This window comes from Bombyx mori, chromosome 15 (genome assembly GCF_030269925.1).
Source record: "Bombyx mori chromosome 15, ASM3026992v2".
In the NCBI taxonomy this organism is placed as follows: Eukaryota; Metazoa; Arthropoda; class Insecta; order Lepidoptera; family Bombycidae; genus Bombyx; species Bombyx mori.
This window is the reverse complement of record NC_085121.1, coordinates 4,855,044-4,874,067: the sequence shown is the minus strand read 5'-3', so window position 1 is coordinate 4,874,067 and position 19,024 is coordinate 4,855,044. Positions and strand designations below refer to the sequence as shown.

Sequence of the window (19,024 nt, the reverse complement as noted above, 5' to 3'; positions counted from 1 at the left end):
TCTCATCAAAGGATGGATGTGTATTTGCAGATGACGTGTTTTGTTAACAAGTAACTCACAGTCACATATTCTCTTCCTCGAAAAACACCGCTTTGTCTCATATTTTCGTTATCTTAATATAATGATTTTTCTCGTCAAAGCATATACCTATATCACTCTGTTTGTTTACATTATCTTTTGAAAACAGCTAGTGTTATATGTGCTATAAGGTCCGCAACTAAGTTCTCGCTGGTTTTTTTTAAAAAAGGGAACGCTACTTTATTGTAACAAAATGCTTAGAATTGAATCATCCAAAGTATTACCTATCACTAGCTACAACTTTTTCCTATCTATCTGGCAGAATTCGAATATCTTGACGATAGAAGTGTTCATATTTTAAGGCTATCCACCAATTAAGCCATTCTTTCAAGTCTGTACATGAATGGAACAATATGATATAATATAATATAACAATATAATATCTGATCAACCAGATCACGTACTATCGAACTCAAAAAATAATAATCGAACGCCGCAATATTTAAGCAATATGGCGAGTGCGGTAAAAAGTCTCTATTGAGCGTTTCCAAGTAGGTTTTAACACGTTTGGCAAATCGAGATCGAAGGTTATCGTGCGAGAGAAACACTTGATTGTGCCTCTGGTTGTATTTCGCGCAGTGTCCCGGTGCATTGCAATCTTATTAATTGAGTTCCATACCTTTCGGTTTGAAAAGCTCATAACAAATAACACGTCCTGGTCCCACTAAATATACAGCATAATCTTCCCAGTGTCAATGTTCCACCAAACCGACGACGTAGAAGCATGACAGCATGACCGGGCTGTTCCCAAGTTTTTTTTCTTTTTAATTTGCTGCATTGAAACGATTTCTCATGAGAAATTGTTTGGCAAATTGAGGCCATGGCCCGTCATGGTGCAATTTAGAAAACTCTTCGTTTTATACAGCTGGAGCAGTTGTTCGCTGACCAAAAAACGACGCTCAACCTCTCTTGGCTTTAACTTATAAGAATCCCAAGTTCCTTTGCTTTTAAATAATTTCCGAAATATACAATCGCTTGGAAACGCCTTGGTGTTAGTACTCTAGTAACACTTAATGCTGAATCAAGCTGATCTTGCGTTTGATACGGATCCTTATTGAGCAATGGCTATAATTCAGCTACATCCAAGTTTTTGGCTTTCCTTCACGTTACTACACGTTGTTGGGCTCAGAGCAGATTCGGCGTAAACTTTTTGAGGCTCTCGATGTGCTTCAGCCTCTGTTTTTTGGAATAAAAAAAAAAACCATACTTCCCGCAAATAGCTCTGTGCTGGTATAAAATCAGATATTTTCACACAACCACAACGTAACAACAAAATCAATAATATGGGTCAAAGCAGTTTCTTTGCTATAAATCCAACCAAGATTCGTTCACAAAGTTTTAGATCTGTGAACATCGATCAGCACTTATTACTACAGTCATATATTGACAAACAGTGAGAACTTAGTTGCGCATAATAAATTATATTTCTCTATTTTTAAGAGCATATAGACAAACTTGCCATTGAAGAGTGTTAATGTTATATGGAGAGAAAGTTGATTATTTAGCACAGATTAAATATATATAATTTAGTAATAACATGTAGTTTTGTTATCAATTACGAAAAATAAACAAAAGATTGTGGGGGCTGTAATGCGATTCCATTATTTTTTCAAAGATAGTGAGTGATATTTGAAACTTGAATTTTTGTGACTTAAATATACTAAGTCTTAAAAATAATGTGTTTACGAACAATTAAATATTGATTTCGATATTTTTGCATAATTATTCTAGTTCAAAAAAAATCTCACTACAAAAAATACATTCCCATTCGGCGTCTCTGGCGGACTTTCTATGTGTGACGGAGACAGACATATACTCGTACTAGATAAAGCATACCACGATACCAAATATTAAATAACTTCGACAAAAATAACAGATTCGTTCACGTATCGAACGCGAACCTATGCTACAATAGTTATTATCTCTAACTAATTATTAAATTATTAGAAAGCAAATTTGTAACACCCAGTGATCTTCATGGACCCATTTATGCAAGTGAAAAAACACTGAAAACTTACTCAAACATATTTAAATTAATTTAACTACTGGTGGCAGGACCTCTTGTGAGTCCGCACGGGTAGGTACCACCGCCCTGCCTATTTCTGCCGTGAAGCAGTAATGCGTTTCGGTTTTAAGGGCGGGGCAGCCGTTGTAACTATACTGAGACCTTAGAACTTATATCTCAAGGTGGCGCATTTACCTTGTAGATGTCTATGGGCTTCAGTGACCACTTAACACCAGGTGGGCTGTGCGCTCGTCCACCCAGCTAAGTAATAAAAAAAAAACTCAATTTCGTGTTGAATTTCCCTGTCTAATCGCTTGAAGCATACTCAGAGGAGGCCAAACGATTAAGCGTGCGTTGCCATGACTTGTGTATGCCAACAACAACCGATTGATCTACATTATTGCAATATCATCTTCAGTATCGTTCATGATCGAAACTGTAACGAACCAAAATTGAATTCATTTCAAATATATTTTCAATCCAATAACAAGATTGTAAAAAATTCACGATAAACACAGAGCGCTGTACATATTTAAATATATATTTATGTTTCATTTCAAAGTCAAATAAAACACGAGATAGATTTTTATTCTCCATTTCATCAGCTATAGAGCACGTATTTCATTTCGTTCACCGTTCACACCAAGAGACTTCTTCTCATGACAACTGCGCTGTCGATATTCAGATTTTAATAACAGAATATTGTATATTCCCGCTGTCTCCGTAGTCGCCAAATGAAACATGCTGGAATACCCTAGCAGATTAGTTTTGTTTCACGTCTACATTACTGACACTTTACTGTATTAATAAAATTATATATGCGTCTAAAATTAGCGATCCCTAAGCAACATTATAACTTGTGTACCAACAGACTCCAAATATGCAGACTATATCAAAAATATGTAGGCAGCGGCTTGGCTGCGGTAGGCAGCGGCTTGGCTCTGCCCCTGGCATTGCTGAAGTCCATGGGCGACGGTAACCACTCACCATCAGGTGGGCCGTATACTCGTCTGCCTAAAAGGGCAATAAAAAAATTTATAGCTCTGACCAGGAGTAGAACTCAGTCATCCTAATACTAGGTCACTAATCAGGGTAACTAAGTCCTATATGAAGCGATAGGCTGACGTATCTTGTATTATTTTCATAAATTCTTAATAACTAAATTTTTTCAAAAACAAATTCGTTGTATTTCTATTTAAATACCGTTATTAAATATTGAAATGTTTTGACACGACAAGATAATTACTGCACGAGACTCGCCTACGAATTTCAGAAAATTGCTACGTAGACATCATGCATGGACATCATTTTATGCAGTTACAATGGTCGAATTGTAGCGAAAATGATTTTAACGTCTAAGTTGTAGCCTCGTAGCGCCAGTGCTACAGCTACGTCTACGTGCCGCAGACGTAGCACCGACATCGCTCGCCAGTTGTAAAGTAGCCTCCGAAGGTGACGCGTCGTGCCGCCAACCGCAAGCCGTCGCCGGCCCTCGGAAAACTTTATAATAAACAACACAAATTCGACTCTATGGCCGTAACAGTTTCAAGACTCTCACCATAATACATGCATTGCACCATTTTCTATACGAGTATAGCACCTGGATTTTCGCGTGATGTAACGAGTTCGCCCCATTTACTAATGCGATTGTAGCACTGTGCAAATCTGACTTAATGCCGTGCCGTTACATGATTAACATTGCCCCGTGTTGTATTAATTTTTACTTGAAGTGTTTTTTTTTTCTGTTTAAATTTTACGTGTCGTGCCGTGATTTCAAAATAAGGTCATTGTAACTAATATCATTATTCAATACGTCCTAAATAAGAAAATCGTTGACGTTTAATTGTATGGTAAAAGAAAAAACCTTTTCTATACAACTCGAAAATTATCGAATGCTGATGAAGATTGGACACGTACCATGATCACTTCCTCAATCGAATGAATTGAACGAAGGAGTGCATAGTAGAATAGAAAGTAAATCTCTAGATATTTTCATCTACCAAATCTGAACTTAATTAAATTAAGCACATGTACGAGTATTTAAAAAGGCTTTAAGAAGACTTAATTAAATAAATAAATACTAAATATATATCGCAATATAAATCGAATATAGTATAATAAATAAAATAAGTATAATAGATAATAAAAAATGTGAAACAACTGACGAGCTGTTGTCTCTAAACTTAGAAGTGAAAAGCAATTTTATTCGGTATTACGAAGTTTGGAAAAACTAGCCCGGATGGTGTGCGATGGTGGCGCGATGCTGTGTTTGGAGTCGCTGATGGCGCGATGGCGCGACCGTGGTGACAGGGACGGGGAAAGAAGAACTCGCTCCAGGAGCCTCTGCTCTTCAGCTGGTGATGGAAGCCTCCTTCAATTATTGCACAGAAGAGCCAGTAGCGCGTTGTAAGCCACCTTCTTTTATTGTTAAGCTTATTTTCAATTTAACTAAACTCTATGAGTTTATATAATATGTATGTATATATTTTTTTCTTACGATTACCATTTCATACAAGAAACTTTATCAACTAATTCCTTTCCAATTATGCGACGGTTATTTATACGCATAGTACAATAAAGTTACAGTAAGTACAGCTCGAACTATGTTTTCGTGGGTATTTTACCCAATCGTGTTAAAGTTTTGTACAGATAATGTTGACATTTCAGAAAAAAAAACGTAGAACGAAGTGCGCGCTATCAGTTTTAATTAAAGTGCGTTTTTTATGGTTTCAAATATAGAAAAATGAACACTTTATTGGCTAACTAATTCACCAACACCAAAAGAATTCTCATATAAAATTGAAAACTTAATAGTGTATTTCAATAACAACACAAGTGAAAACAAAGAAAATTGTAATTTTTGATCATATTTGTTCAAAATTTGGTACCTAATTACAGTGCACGATGTTTTAATATCACTTAACCCCTGAAACATACGCATCACACAAATTTCAAATTTATTCTCTATAATGTGTCGAGTTTTTACTATTTCTCAATAGATGGCAGAATACGAGTGCTCCCAATCTCACTCAAATTTCATTACTATGTATAGCAAAATACTAAAAAAATGGAGAATGTTTTAATGCCAGTTATTCGACGAATTTCTGTAGGCAGGATGCTATTATAAGTGTGAGGTTTAAGAGGTCACAAGAAAGTAAGCTATGACAAATTTATTTATACATATATAATAGATAGTCAAAGCCAAGTAAGTATCCAAGCCAAGTTTTCCCTTCTTTTTGTAAAGTAATTTTCTTTTTATTTCCTTTTTTAGTAGCTACTGACGAGCCTTAGTGTTACCATTATAATACTGAGTAAATTAACATTATAATACTGAGTAACTAATTTTTTTTTCAAAATATTAATAGCAAAAGAGAAAATGGATGTGATAAAAAGAATCGAAATCTGGAGGTAATGTTTAGTATTCCGATTAATGGACAAACGTTATTATAAAAACATACCAAAACTGATTTTAATATCTCGTTCAAGAGACATTTTTATATCTATCTATTATAGTCGATACTGCCTATTTATAAGGAGATTCCTCCCGAATTTCCTTCCATCGTTACCATTAATTCTAGTATATCGAGACATAACTGAAAAATAACCTGCCATTAGCTTGAGTTACGTTTGTTCCTAGCAAACTCAATAAATACACGTTCGTTTTGTCATTTATTTGTGATTCAAAAATTTTGTTGTTTTCATTTTGTAGTATTTACTTACTTACTTACTATGTAGTAGTATTACGGTTTTCGTGAATCGTAGATATCATTAAAACCACTTTAACGGTTTAATCTCGCTTTTTTTATTATCGTTATATTATTTTCATTTTAAATACTTAACAATTGTCGTGGTCGTGCGCATCGAAGTTGTTATTCATTGAAATTGGAATTTTGCTAGCTACAGTCTTTTTTTTGTATAAAAAATACTTCTACACATTCATTTAATTTCACACAAAAATACCGAAAACTTTAACATCGGTTTTTAAATTTATAATTCAAATAGTAAATTATTACTATTATTAATTATAACTAATTATTAATATTACTAATTATTAAATTCAAATGTATTTTTGTGGTATACTTTTAAACGGTATACCAAAGCTATTATAGAGGTCATTACTCTTATTTATACTAAACGAAAGCAGAGCCAAGAAGGCTGTTTCAAAGAAAACTAAATTTTAAAAACACTGCACTCTACAAATAATGGTGTTCCAGTTGAACTTAAATTAGGTCAAACGTAAATGCAATAAATATCTCGCCTATTTTATGTTTAAGATTGGTAGGAATGATACCTGGTGTGGATATAATGATTACGAGACCCTCTGTTTTGGTACTTTAGTCCATATCTAATAGCAATGGAAAACACGAGGCGAGATATGAAATATGAGGTCAAAGTCTTAGTAGATTTAATAAAAAAAACCTAACTACGATAACTGACGATTGTTTCACGACATAGGCAATTCGATGATACCCACTACTTACCAGCGCGAATAAAAGCTCCGAGTAAAATTACCAGGAATAAAATAGATTTAAAAAATACGGCTTAAATTAGCATAGCATAGTATTAAATTAAAATTGTCCATCAACACAAATCAGATATATTATATACATATGTTTATATGTAGTTAGTTGAATAAACAATAACATATTTTATTTGTATATGTAGATAAACAGCTTCCAATAATGTAAAGAAAAAGCATTTCAGCAAACATTCATTTTGTCGGGAAACGTATAAAAATTCGATTAATAAATTATCATTTTATATCCGAGCTACAATAAATCAACACAAATTAGGTCAAACAGGATATTCTGGTAATGAAGCAGACATGTACGTTCTAACCACAACTGAAACAGAACAAGCTTAAGGCGGCCATAAAACTCTTGAGATATCTAAAGTCTTGTTCTGTTGGACATTACTGCCTGAATATCTCATGTGAAATAGCTGTCACAGCTGGAGGGAATGTTTGTTTGTCGTTTTATATATATCGTATTTCTTTTTATTGCACACACGGCTAAACGAGCTCACGGCCCACTTAGTATGGATGTCATAACGTAAATGCCACTACCCATCTTGGGACACAGCTTCCGCTCTCACTCATCAGAGATAAAAGGCGATGCGCTTAGTACGCTGGGGACATATATTCCTCCATGAAACTCCGGTCCACGGACGGCACTACCGCCACCCTTGTTAGTCGGCTGGCTCTCCAAAGGCCACTTGTGATCACCAACTCATAGCCCCAGAATAACCTGCTGGATTATAACCAGCGTAGGTCAAGGAGCGCGACATTACATCACTCGGTCGCTTTGTTTCAAGACGAAAATCGACATGAAGATGTAGTCTTCTTGAATCTCAGGGGTGCTCGTCTGGCGTGCGAATCGCTATGACAGTTGGACAGCGACCTAAGCCAAACCTCAGGCATGGACTACCCAGATTTGAACCACTAATTAGCAACCAGATTCTCTGGCTCCAGGATACAGGGTAGCGTCCACGCCAACACATCCAATATAATTTTGCATCAAAAAAAGAAGGTGCAATATTTGTGAATAAGTAATTAAATTGTATCACGACAATCTCACTCTTCGCACTCGAATGCAGTATCTTCATCGCGCCAGTAATAAGCAGCATAGTGGAATCTTCGTGTACATTGTTCTAACCTATGACACCGATAGATTACGTAAATTTATAAATTTGGTGGGTTTCATTGTAATACACGATATTGTTCTGACATTATAAAAGTCATTCGTGAACAAGTGTTAAATATATATTGACTGAGAAACATTGGTATCTATCTGTGTGATTTGAACGACGATACAGTCGCATCGTTTGACGTGATTATACCGACGGGTATCTTATCTTTAGGTCACAACGACTATTAACGCGTCATACACGTTATTTTATTTCACTTTCACACCACAAATACGAACAAATTCTGTCGTATATTCGTTTGCCTATCGAAGCCAAAATCAATGTTCCCTTAATTGGAAAATATTATTAGGGATTCGTGTACTTTAGAGCAATGTTTTATTGGTCGATCGACTCGCTTAATGAATACAGAATGTTGAGGATTGGAACTTTAATTAAATGCCTAAATTGTCTAATGTAATTTTTAATTTAAGGAAACACACTGTGTACTTGGTTTCACTAATTAAGTACATAATTGTGGTATTGAACGGAAAACTTTATTTTATTATGAAGACTAAAATCAAATATATAGATAATATGTGTTATTTTGAAAGCCAATTATATGTTTTCACGAGTCGTAATAGAGAAACAATAAAATGCGTACCGTAGCAATGGAATGTTATTGCCTTCGTAGGCAAATGAGAATACGGCCCTTCTGACGGTGGCCACCGTCGTTCATGGACGACTATAACACCAAGGACACAGTAAAGCAAGTAAGTAGAACGGCCGTCTGGTGTAGTGGTAAGTGACATGGTCACTACACACGGGGGTCGCGGGTTCGAATCCCGCCAAGGGAAGATATTTGTATGATAAATATAAATGTCTTTTCCAGGGTTATGGAGGTATATTAAATATATGTATGTGTATAATAAAAATCTTACATTTATATCCGTTATCTAGTACCTGTAACACAAGTTCTTTACGAACTTATCACGGGACCAGATAACGTGGTGTGATTGTTAGTAAATATTTATTTATTATTATTTATTATTTAAAGCCTCACTACACAACACCGAGCAGAGAATTTTGTTCTAAGCGGGATGACATGTAACAAAAAAGCGCCTTGAAATGCATTCTGGATGAACGCAATAGTTCTAGATGTCAAAATTGAAAAACGATTAAACAGCTATCCCTCCGAGAGCCGTGATTTTTGGTCGGTCGCCAAGGTTGCAGAAGATAACTATTTCCGGTCTAGTCTTCCACCACTGCGCAGGTTGCGGTAGGCAGCGGCTTGGCTCTGCCCCTGGCATTGCTGAAGTCCATGGGCGACGGTAACCACTCACCATCAGGTGGGCCGTATGCTCGTCTGCAAGGTCAATAAAAAAAAAGGCTGATGACAGTTTGGCCCACAGTGCGAAAGAGTGCGAGAAGTCGTCGTGGCCTAAAGGATAAAACGTCCGGAGCATTCGTGTTCAGCGATGCACCGGTGTTCGAAAACCAGGCGGGTACCAATTTTTCTAAAGAAAATCCATACTCAATAAATGTTCACGATTGACTTCCACGGTGAAGGAATAACACCGTGTGAAAAAAATCAAATCCGCAAAATTATAATTTGCGTAATTACTGGTGGTAGGAGGTAGGTACACCTTTTGTGAGACCGCGCGGGTAGGTACCACCACCCTACCTATTTCTGCCATGAAGCAGTAATGCGTTTCGGTTTGAAGGGTGGGACCTTTAAACTTATATCTCAAGGTAGGTGGCGCATTTACGTCGTAGATGTCTATGAGCTCCGGTAAGTACCTACTTAACACCAGGTGGGCTGTGAGCTCGTCCATCCATCCAAGCAATAAAAAAAACTGACTTTCTGGTCAAATTGTTTGCCTCGAACTTGACTATGGATGATGGAGGAGTCGCACCGCCGAACACCGCTGTGAAAATAATCTAGGTTTCCAACCAAAGATTTTGTTACTTTTAGTCTAGACACGATAGTATACCTAATTAGTTACGGAACGAAAAGTGGCCAACAAAATTTATTACCCCACTATCAATCAACTAACCTACAAACCTTCTTTAAAACAAACCGTGCGCAGAATACGTACCAATTCATTTAGGCGCATTAACCTGATTTAAGAATTAACTACAAATTAAAAAAAAAGTACTAGTCAACTCCAAATAATTAAATTTATGTTGTTTTCGACCTCAAAATCAAATCAAATTATGTACTTTAAATCTATATAAATACTTAAGTATGTATAAACAAACACAAACCAGTTATTACTATTTCTTCCTCTATTTGTTAAACGATTTTCTCTTTTCTTTTTATACTAAATACATTTTAGTCTAATCAATATTAAGTTCGGAAACAGTGGTGGCAGATATCGAAAGCAAAATGCATCATATCCCACTTAAATTACATCGCTTTCTGTTTATTTATCTACACTAATAGTACTAATATATAAATCTACAGTGGTATTTACGGATGTTCCGTTATAACTACTGAACAATGCATCCGATTGACTTGAAACTTGGTATCCATGTAGAAAATACATGTACTTAATGGATAGGCTAATGTTTATGTGAGTGTTGGACTCTAATAATAATGACAATAAATAATAATGTTAATTTTAAATGCCCAGCGAAGCGGGCGAGTACGGCTAGTTTGTTTGTTCGGAGAAACCACAATTATTAACACCATCGTCAGACATCATAGGGGCGCATAGGGTGATCGAGCTAAGAGAAATATTGAGTGCACCAATCAGGTTTGTTGTCTTAGAACAATTTAGAAATATTCCCTTGACGTTAGCAAACGAAGACGAATGACAGTTTTTAGGACGGAGGCACAGCTCTTCAAGAAGGCTGATTGGTAAGTATGATGGTGTCTACGCGCCTCCATCGGGTTGGCTCTGTCGAGGCACGAAGTTAGCCGAGTTCCGACGATACCACATTCGTGCTGCCATCTCTCTGGAATCGTGCTGCGTTTCGTTGAGCTACTAAACTAATGACCGTCTACGACAAATATAAATAAATTAGACCTATTAGATTTCAAGCAAATATTTATGGTATGGTATTTTTTACTTGCTTTTGACATTGGCAGTATGGCACCACTGCCTACGGAAAAAAAACGACGAAAAACATAAATAACTAAGCTCTAGCGCTCTGGAAACACGAAGGAAGCTTTCATTCATCACATCATCATCACAAAAGCTGGTTACACTGCGATAAACGTACTATTAATTGACTAGACCTGCAATTAAAATGCTAAAGAGGGAGGGTCGAGTCATAAAGCCGATCGAGGCCACAAAACCCGGTTTATTTGACCTACATGCCTGGTCTTTATGAATCGTACCGGATTTTTATCTTTTCGCACTCCGAATTAAATCTTTAGGGAAACCATTTACCATGTTATTACTGTAAAGATTTGAGTTTCAATGAAATCCGTGTACTGTCACGAAACGCAATATAGTAAATTTGAATTTTTTTTATTCGTCTTTATTAAAATCACAAGAGGTGGAGTAAATTTAATTTGAATAAATGTAAAAATATAAGTTTTTACGTTAGATTTTTCATTTTTAACACAACGGAGTTGATTTATGTTAAATTATTTTGATTTGACTTTTTGTTATTAAAAAAATCTAAATAAAAAAAAATAGTATTAAAAAAAAAACACAACAGATATGTTGACGAATTCTGAGCTTACCTAACTTTCAGCCGTTTCTGAGCTCATATGAATCACAATATGAGTGTTGCCACCCATCTTGAAGATACTTAAACATATCAGCAGCAATAACACCCTTCCAAACAGAAATCCATTTTCCATGACTGCCGTAATAGTAAAAATCTAATATATGTAACCTCTATACGATTAATCCTTAAAGAGGTTAATATGTTATTTATATCATTTTTCTATAGATGACATAAATAGAATTTCGATTATTGAAACATTACAACATTACACATAAAAAGAGCATTTTTGCAATATTAAAATATAAAAAGATATAAAAATAATGGTGGAGCAATAGCTTTAAATGTTGTTTCTGTTTATAAGAGCAACTCAATTGCTATAGTTTTACAAAGCTAAACTGTATTTTGATTTAAATAAATAAATACATTATATATATATTTGTAGTCAAAATTAAGTCTGTTTAATACTTACTCTGCATTATTAAATTTCAATGATACGTATTAAAAGACCTGTTATAAAAAATATTGGCTGGTTCGTATATTTTTGTAATTCTAACTACTAGAGGTCCCGCAGTAGTCGAAATTCGACTATAATTAATTGGGATTGTATAATAAGTTTGTACACTATTATGATTGTATTTTATACTTCTATAATCACAAATTTCGGCAAGGCTACACTATAAAAAATATTAATAAAGACAAACAATATTTAATCTATTCTCAATTTGACCACAGACGTCAAGAACAAAAGTTTGACAATAAATAGTATGCATGCGTGTGTGCATCAAATACATGGTATGTAGTATGTGTAATGTTTTCTTTATTGATTTAATGTATCTTTTATGCATTATTTTATAAAAATATTAGCATTGTGCACTTCTTCTCTATATTCTCTATAAGTGTGGAAAATTTCATACTCCTCCGTCCGCGCAATTTTCGTAAAAAGGGATACAAAGTTTTTGCTTCACGTATTAATATATAGATAATTTGCCATAACTAATAACTAAATCTACTTTTATGGTTTAATCTTGCGATTTTTATTCTTATTATAAGTGTTATTTCTGAAACTTTACATGAGAGATATTAGAAGTTTACATAAAACATCTTCAGCTATTTGAATGGTGTAAACATAATTGAAGTTCGATTAAAAACATCGAAGTGTTAATGCTAATACCAAACAAAACAGACCTTTAATTACAAAGAGAAATTTCGTGTATTTAGCGAAACTAGTTTTTTTTATTGCTTAGATGGGTGGACGAGCTCACAGCCCACCTGGTGCTAAGTGGTTACTGGAGCCCATAGACATCTACAACGTAAGTGCGCCACCCACCTTGAGATATAAGTTCTAAGGTCTCCTCAGTATTGTTACAACGCCTTCAAACCGAAACGCATTACTGCTTTTTTTTTTTTTTTTATTGCCCTTGTAGGCAGACGAGCATACGGCCCACCTGATGGTGAGTGGTTACCGTCGCCCATGGACTTCAGCAATGCCAGGGGCAGAGCCAAGCCGCTGCCTACCGTTTAATACTCTCCACAAGCCTCGTTTGAAGAAGGACATGTCATAGCGCTCGGGAAACACCGTGGAGGGGAGCTCATTTCATAGCCGGATGGTACGTGGCAAAAAAGACCTCTGGAAACGCACTGTGGATGACCGCAGTGGCTCCAGGTAGTATGGATGAACTCTACTACTCTACTACTACTTCACGGCAGAAATCGGTAGGGCGGTGGTACCTACCCGTGCGGACTCACAAGAGGTCCTACCACCAGTAAAAGTGTGTAGTGGTTGCCCAATGGTCGAAATTCGACCATAATTACTAATTTAAATTATAAGTTTTAACATTATTATCGTTCTATTGTCAAAGACTTTACTGCTACAATCACAGCTTTCGCCAAGGCTACACTATAGTATAGACAAATATTATTAAAGACAAACAATATTAATCTATTTCCAATTTGACCACAGACTTAACAATAAACAAAAGAGTATTTATGCGTGTGTGTGTCAAATACATGGTAGTAAGCGTAATGTTTTTTTTAATTCATTTAATATTTTTTTGCATAATTAAAATAACCATTAGCATTATGCACTCCTTCTCTATATTCTCTTTAAGTGTGAGAAATTTCATACTTCTCCGTCCCCGCAATTTTTGTAAAAAGGGGTACCAATTTTTTGCTTCACCTTTTAATATATAGATATCGCTTAAACCAAATAACCTTTCACGCTTCGATAATATCTTTTACATTTCCAATACTTTATAGTTTACGTGGTCACGTACGACTACAGTGTTATTCGTCGACATTCCATTAATATGCTAATTACCGTCTACTATTCTAAATATTCTTTTAAGTGTTATTATAACTCGTCTAGGTTTTACAACTCGCAAAAACCGAAGAAAATATTACAAGGTATATATTATAATACTTACTATTTAAGATTCTTAAAAATGGAATGTCACGTTCACGAAAGTCATTTCGTTCAGCACTACAGTTTAATTACGCTTGTAACTAATGACGCTGGGCGGTCATAAATTTTGTAGCACTAATAAAAATATCACCTAAACTCTTTATAATGTCTTCTAGAATTCCGATTTGAAAAATTAAATGCGTATTGTGTAGAATGTACTTATTTTGTTGTTATAGCTATGTGTTTTAACACAATAGGTCCGTAAACTCATAATGTAAACCTATTTCCAAAACTCCCGTTACATGGAATTTGGTTCGCTTCCACAATTCCAAACAATACGACAAGAAACAGATATGGTTGAATTATTAGTTGAAAATTCATAATTTGCGTGAAGTTTGTCACCGTTTCAATCAAAACTTATGCAATAAACCAGTTTGCGGTTTATTCCGTCACGTTCCTTGTTACTTTGGAACTACAACTGATAGGAAACATGATAATTATCACACTTCAACAAAAGCACGTTAACAACGGCTTCCTAGTTTACGTTCCTAGAAAAGTTTAATTACTCGTTTAATTAATATTGAAAAGCATCCACAATACGCAATCAGGTACCGTTCGCAAAACAGTTTAAGAGATTTCAATTAAATTAAAATTAAATTGTAAATTAATCAGTATTTTTCTAGAATTTTATATAATTTTAAAAACACAAACAAACGTTCGAATAGTTCTAATATAGTTTTAATATATAAACTAGTAAATTCGAGCTGAATGTACTAATTGAAAAGAACTCTGTAAAATTTACGCAGCAATTTCGAACAATAAGGGCTGTCAGGTTCTTCTTATTTTTCTCCACCTTATCCCAATAGGTGGGGTCGGCACAGCTGATTTTTCTCTTCCATTCTCTTCTATCAGCCGTCATCTCAACACTCACTCCTCTCTCTCTCATATCGTCATTCACACACTCCATCCATGTCTTCTTCGGTCGACCTCTTCCCCCTCTACCTTGCCCTATCATTTCCATACCTCTCCTAGTCACATGCATCTTCTCTCTACGCATCACATGTCCATACGACGCTAACCGTCCGCTCCTTAATTTGTTGCTTACCGGGGCCACTTTCACACTTCCTCTGATATACTCATTCAAGGGCTGTCAGGTTCTCGGTTTTTTTTACAGCAAATTGTTTCGAATCAACTGCATAAAGTCAAGATGCAATATAAATGCGTTTAATTTAAGCAACGCTAACGTTGTAACGAGTTCCAAGTTTGTAATAACACTAAATAACAATTTATTGCATCACCTAAACGAAATTGTTGTACTCGTGTAGGACTACGAGTATTACTGCATTTTATTAGGCTAGTTTTACTTCAATACCGTCAGAACACTGCTCTTACCGTTCTGCCGTAGTAACTATAATTGAGACCTTAGAACTTATATCTCAAGATGGGTGGTGCATTTACGTTGTAGATGTCTATGGGCTCCAGTAACCACTTAACACCAGGTGGGCTGTGAGCTAGTCCACCCATCTAAGCAATAAAAAAAAAAAAAATCTTGGGTTGCTCTTAATAGTAATTTAGATGTAGATTTTTCCGTTGTATTGTAATGAAATAGTAATACATTTTGTTCTGTTATCAATAATTTAAATATTCACAAATTAAATATCACAGATTATAGCGGCTGAATAGTATTCGATAATATCGAAGAATAACATCTTAGGCGTTCGTGTGACCACGAATATGAAAGTGGTAAAAATATAATTATAATGACAATAAAAAACATGAGAATAAAAATAAATGTAGTTTTACTTAAGTCTAACGAAAACCGAGAAAATACTATTCTTATTTTTATTTTTAAGGAAATATTAATAGCTCAAAAAACGGTTATATCGCGTGTTCCTATGACTGAGATTAGTCGGTTTCGATATAAGTCGGAACATCGGGAACTGAATATAAGACGCAGTGTACTCGCCCAGGATCTTCTCAGTGGGTCGCGTTTCCGATCCGGTGGTAGATTCTGCGAAGCACGGCTCTTGCTAGGGTTCGTGTTAGCAACGTTCTCAGGTTTGAGCCCCGTGAGCTCACCTACTAGCTAAGGTTACGATGATATAGCCTCTCAAGGCTATCATCTTAGGTAGGAAAAAAAAGGGTAGGAAAAAAAAGTGTACTCGTATTAGGGAAGAAAAGATGGCTTCGCACTATAAGTATCACTATCTTGCTATTCCACAATATAATACAACTGACATTTCGACCTCATATATCAAAGTAGGTGTCAGCATTATTATTGTTGTGCTGTGTGTGTGTGTGTGTGTGTGTGTGTGTGTGCGTGCGTGTGTGTAATCATCTAAATCCACGTGGGCCGTGAGCTAGTCTAATACAAAAAAAAGAAAAATGACGTATTCGAAACGATTACCATTAAACCACCTCAAACACATTAAAGACATTCTCTAACATCATAAAAGTTCCCAATAACCACGAACAAAAAGTCAGAAAGTCTAGTAGATGTGAAAGAATTATTCGACAGACATTACAAGACATTATCGACGCTGAATCAGCTTTATTCCAAAGAATACGTGCAAATTTGTGCAGATAAGTCACACGTGTTTGTTTGGCTTAAAAACTCCATACTCGTATTTATATAACTTGAAGCCTAAATAAATACCTAATTAATCCCGTACAGTGGTACCAGTATTATAATCTATATATATAAAAATGAATTGCTGTTCGTTAGTCTCGCTAAAATTCGAGAACGGCTGGACTGATTTGGTTAATTTTGGTCTTGAATTATTTGCGGAAGTCCAGAGAAGGTTTAAAAGGTAGATAAATAGGAAAATGCTCGGAATTAAATAAAAATAACAATTTTGGTTTTCCTTTGATGTGTCCCCCGTCGCAATCCGTCCGACGGGGGACACATCAATTCCGTTTTAAGTTTATTTTATACAAAAGTTTAGGTCTTTTATTTATCGATTGAGGCACTACGAAGTCTGCCGGGTCAGCTATTTTATAATAAATATACAAGGTAACTGAGACTTCGGCCTCGTGTTTCATACTGGGTGGCGTTTTTTTTAAGTGGGTTAAATAATTCAAGAGGCCCACGAGCCTAAGTAGTCAAAAATATGTTCTAATATGGCTATCGCATTAATTAATATGTTATATAAAATGCGCCTTTGGGCAAACAAGCATAAACACACTTGTTTTATGATAATCTATAGGTATAATCTGCTTTATCTGATCCATCCCAACTTTCTTTGGACGTGCTCAAGGCAAACATGTTTGTTTGTCAATCTGATAATGATGTTCTATTCAGTTTATCCTTGAACTCGGCTTATTCATTAGATAATTCTTAGATAAATCGTAATATAAAACGTAAGGACAATTATGAGCAATTGATAGATATGAGAATTTATAGATCAATTTGACAGTGTCCTTATAAATTTCATCTCCACATAATGTCCCAGTGTTAATAAATAAATACATAAAAAATCCTTGTTGAGTTTTACAGTTATGTACTATTAAATACTGTCAAAAACCAATTTGAAATTATGTCTACAATACATATGGATGTGATTGCAGCAATCACGGCAAATTTGCTGTTAATTATATATTATAGAAGAGTTCTAATGTATATCACTGAAATTATATAGTTATATATATTTTATTATGTTTAAAACTCAAATTTTATTAATATTTATTATTATATATATCACTGAATATCTACATCAGAACATCACCAAAATAGAGTGGAACCACTTCGAAATGCTACGATGCTCTTTCATACCATCCTATACAGTATTTTTTTGTACATTTTACTTCAAAAATTTATTAAATACGTTATATCGTCAACGCAGGCGAAGCCAACTATATGTCTTAAGCTGGGTGATAGCATTCGCCGCATCCACAATATTACTTTGCTTGAAATATATTTAGAGTCTGTAAGAAAAAACGTTTTCCCGCTAAGCCCCGAATTCTGAAACGGTCAATTCGGGTTTAACGGCAATCCAACCGGCTCTCTTCTGTACGAAAACAACTGGAAGTAGCTGGTAATTGAGAGTCTTGGGCCAAAGATATATCTTTTGGTATGGCCTTCACATGCAGCCCGACTATAAGAGTAGAAACAGTAACATAATGCTTAAAATCGATTTTTAAAAGTTCTCGGTAGCAGTATCCTTCTTGATACTACCATTACAACCTACTGACAAAATAATAGTAGCGAAAGACCTGTTTTCTGGTATCAGTTTAAACAACAAACCTTTAGAAAGGCCCTTTTTGTTATGTTAACTGACTTTGTCGCGACCAGTTTGAAAGGAGTTATCATGACCCATAACGTCGCATTAGATATTTTTTTTATTTTATATTGCCCTTGTAGGCAGACGAGCATACGGCCCACCTGATGGTGAGTGGTTACCGTCGCCCATGGACTTCAGCAATGCCAGGGGCAGAGCCAAGCCGCTGCCTACCGCTTAATACTCTCCACAAGCCTCGTTTGAAGAAGGACATGTCATAGCGCTCGGGAAACACCGTGGAAGGGAGCTCATTCCATAGCCGGATGGTACGTGGCAAAAAAGATCTCTGGAAACGCACTGTGGATTAGAACTCCCTAGTCGCCAGTAAAATAACCATGAGAAAAAAGTCCAATTGTTTAAAAGATCCAAATGATACTCTAAAGTAACAGAACATTTTCTCAGAGAATTTTGCAATTTCATATCACCGGAAATGAAAAAAATCTTTAAAGTTCCCGGTAAGACATCAAATAAGTTATATTTCCGTGAATTAAGTTCTACTAACTAACTGAAAACCATACAAAATGTACCTAACGAAAATTAAATTTTATTATTATATGCCCACGTGGACGACTACGCGTTTTCTGATTAATACATGGCTCCAGGCAAGGCACGACGATTTTCATTATAATATAATATAAAGTGTATGGGGTGGGCAAAACGTTTCCGAAGCCAAAACTGTAATAACTATTTGAGCATAAATAAAAATCGAAAACATACGGATCGTTTTAGAGTCGCAGTTTATCGGGAGTTCATATTTCGTAAAAGTCAAGCAGGGTGACCCCGATCGGGAATGGTTATCCCTGTGAATTAGTTGAATTTTAATTCATTGCGCTTTATATTGTGCAAAAAGAATACTGAATTGTATTTTTTATCATTTGACATTAAAAATGTTCGAATAAATATTATAAATTACACTAGGTTTTGTACGTGATATCATTCGTGTTAATGTAGAAAAAA

General features: G+C 35.3%; 1 protein-coding gene across 3 annotated transcripts in view; it reads left to right on the top strand.

The window, feature by feature from the left end:
• The window catches only part of LOC101738855 (GTPase-activating Rap/Ran-GAP domain-like protein 3), a 211,135-nt gene that overhangs the window by 114,968 nt on the left and 77,143 nt on the right, over positions 1-19,024 (top strand). Inside the window, exon 1 of one of the 3 annotated variants that reach the window (XM_012692545.4) lies at positions 3,499-4,489. The exons of the other annotated variants lie outside the window; for them this stretch is intronic. Within the exon in view, the coding sequence (XP_012547999.1) occupies positions 4,323-4,489 (167 nt within the window). The 5' untranslated portion in view covers positions 3,499-4,322. Of the gene's footprint in view, positions 1-3,498; positions 4,490-19,024 lie in introns of those variants that run through there. 3 annotated transcript variants of the gene reach the window in all.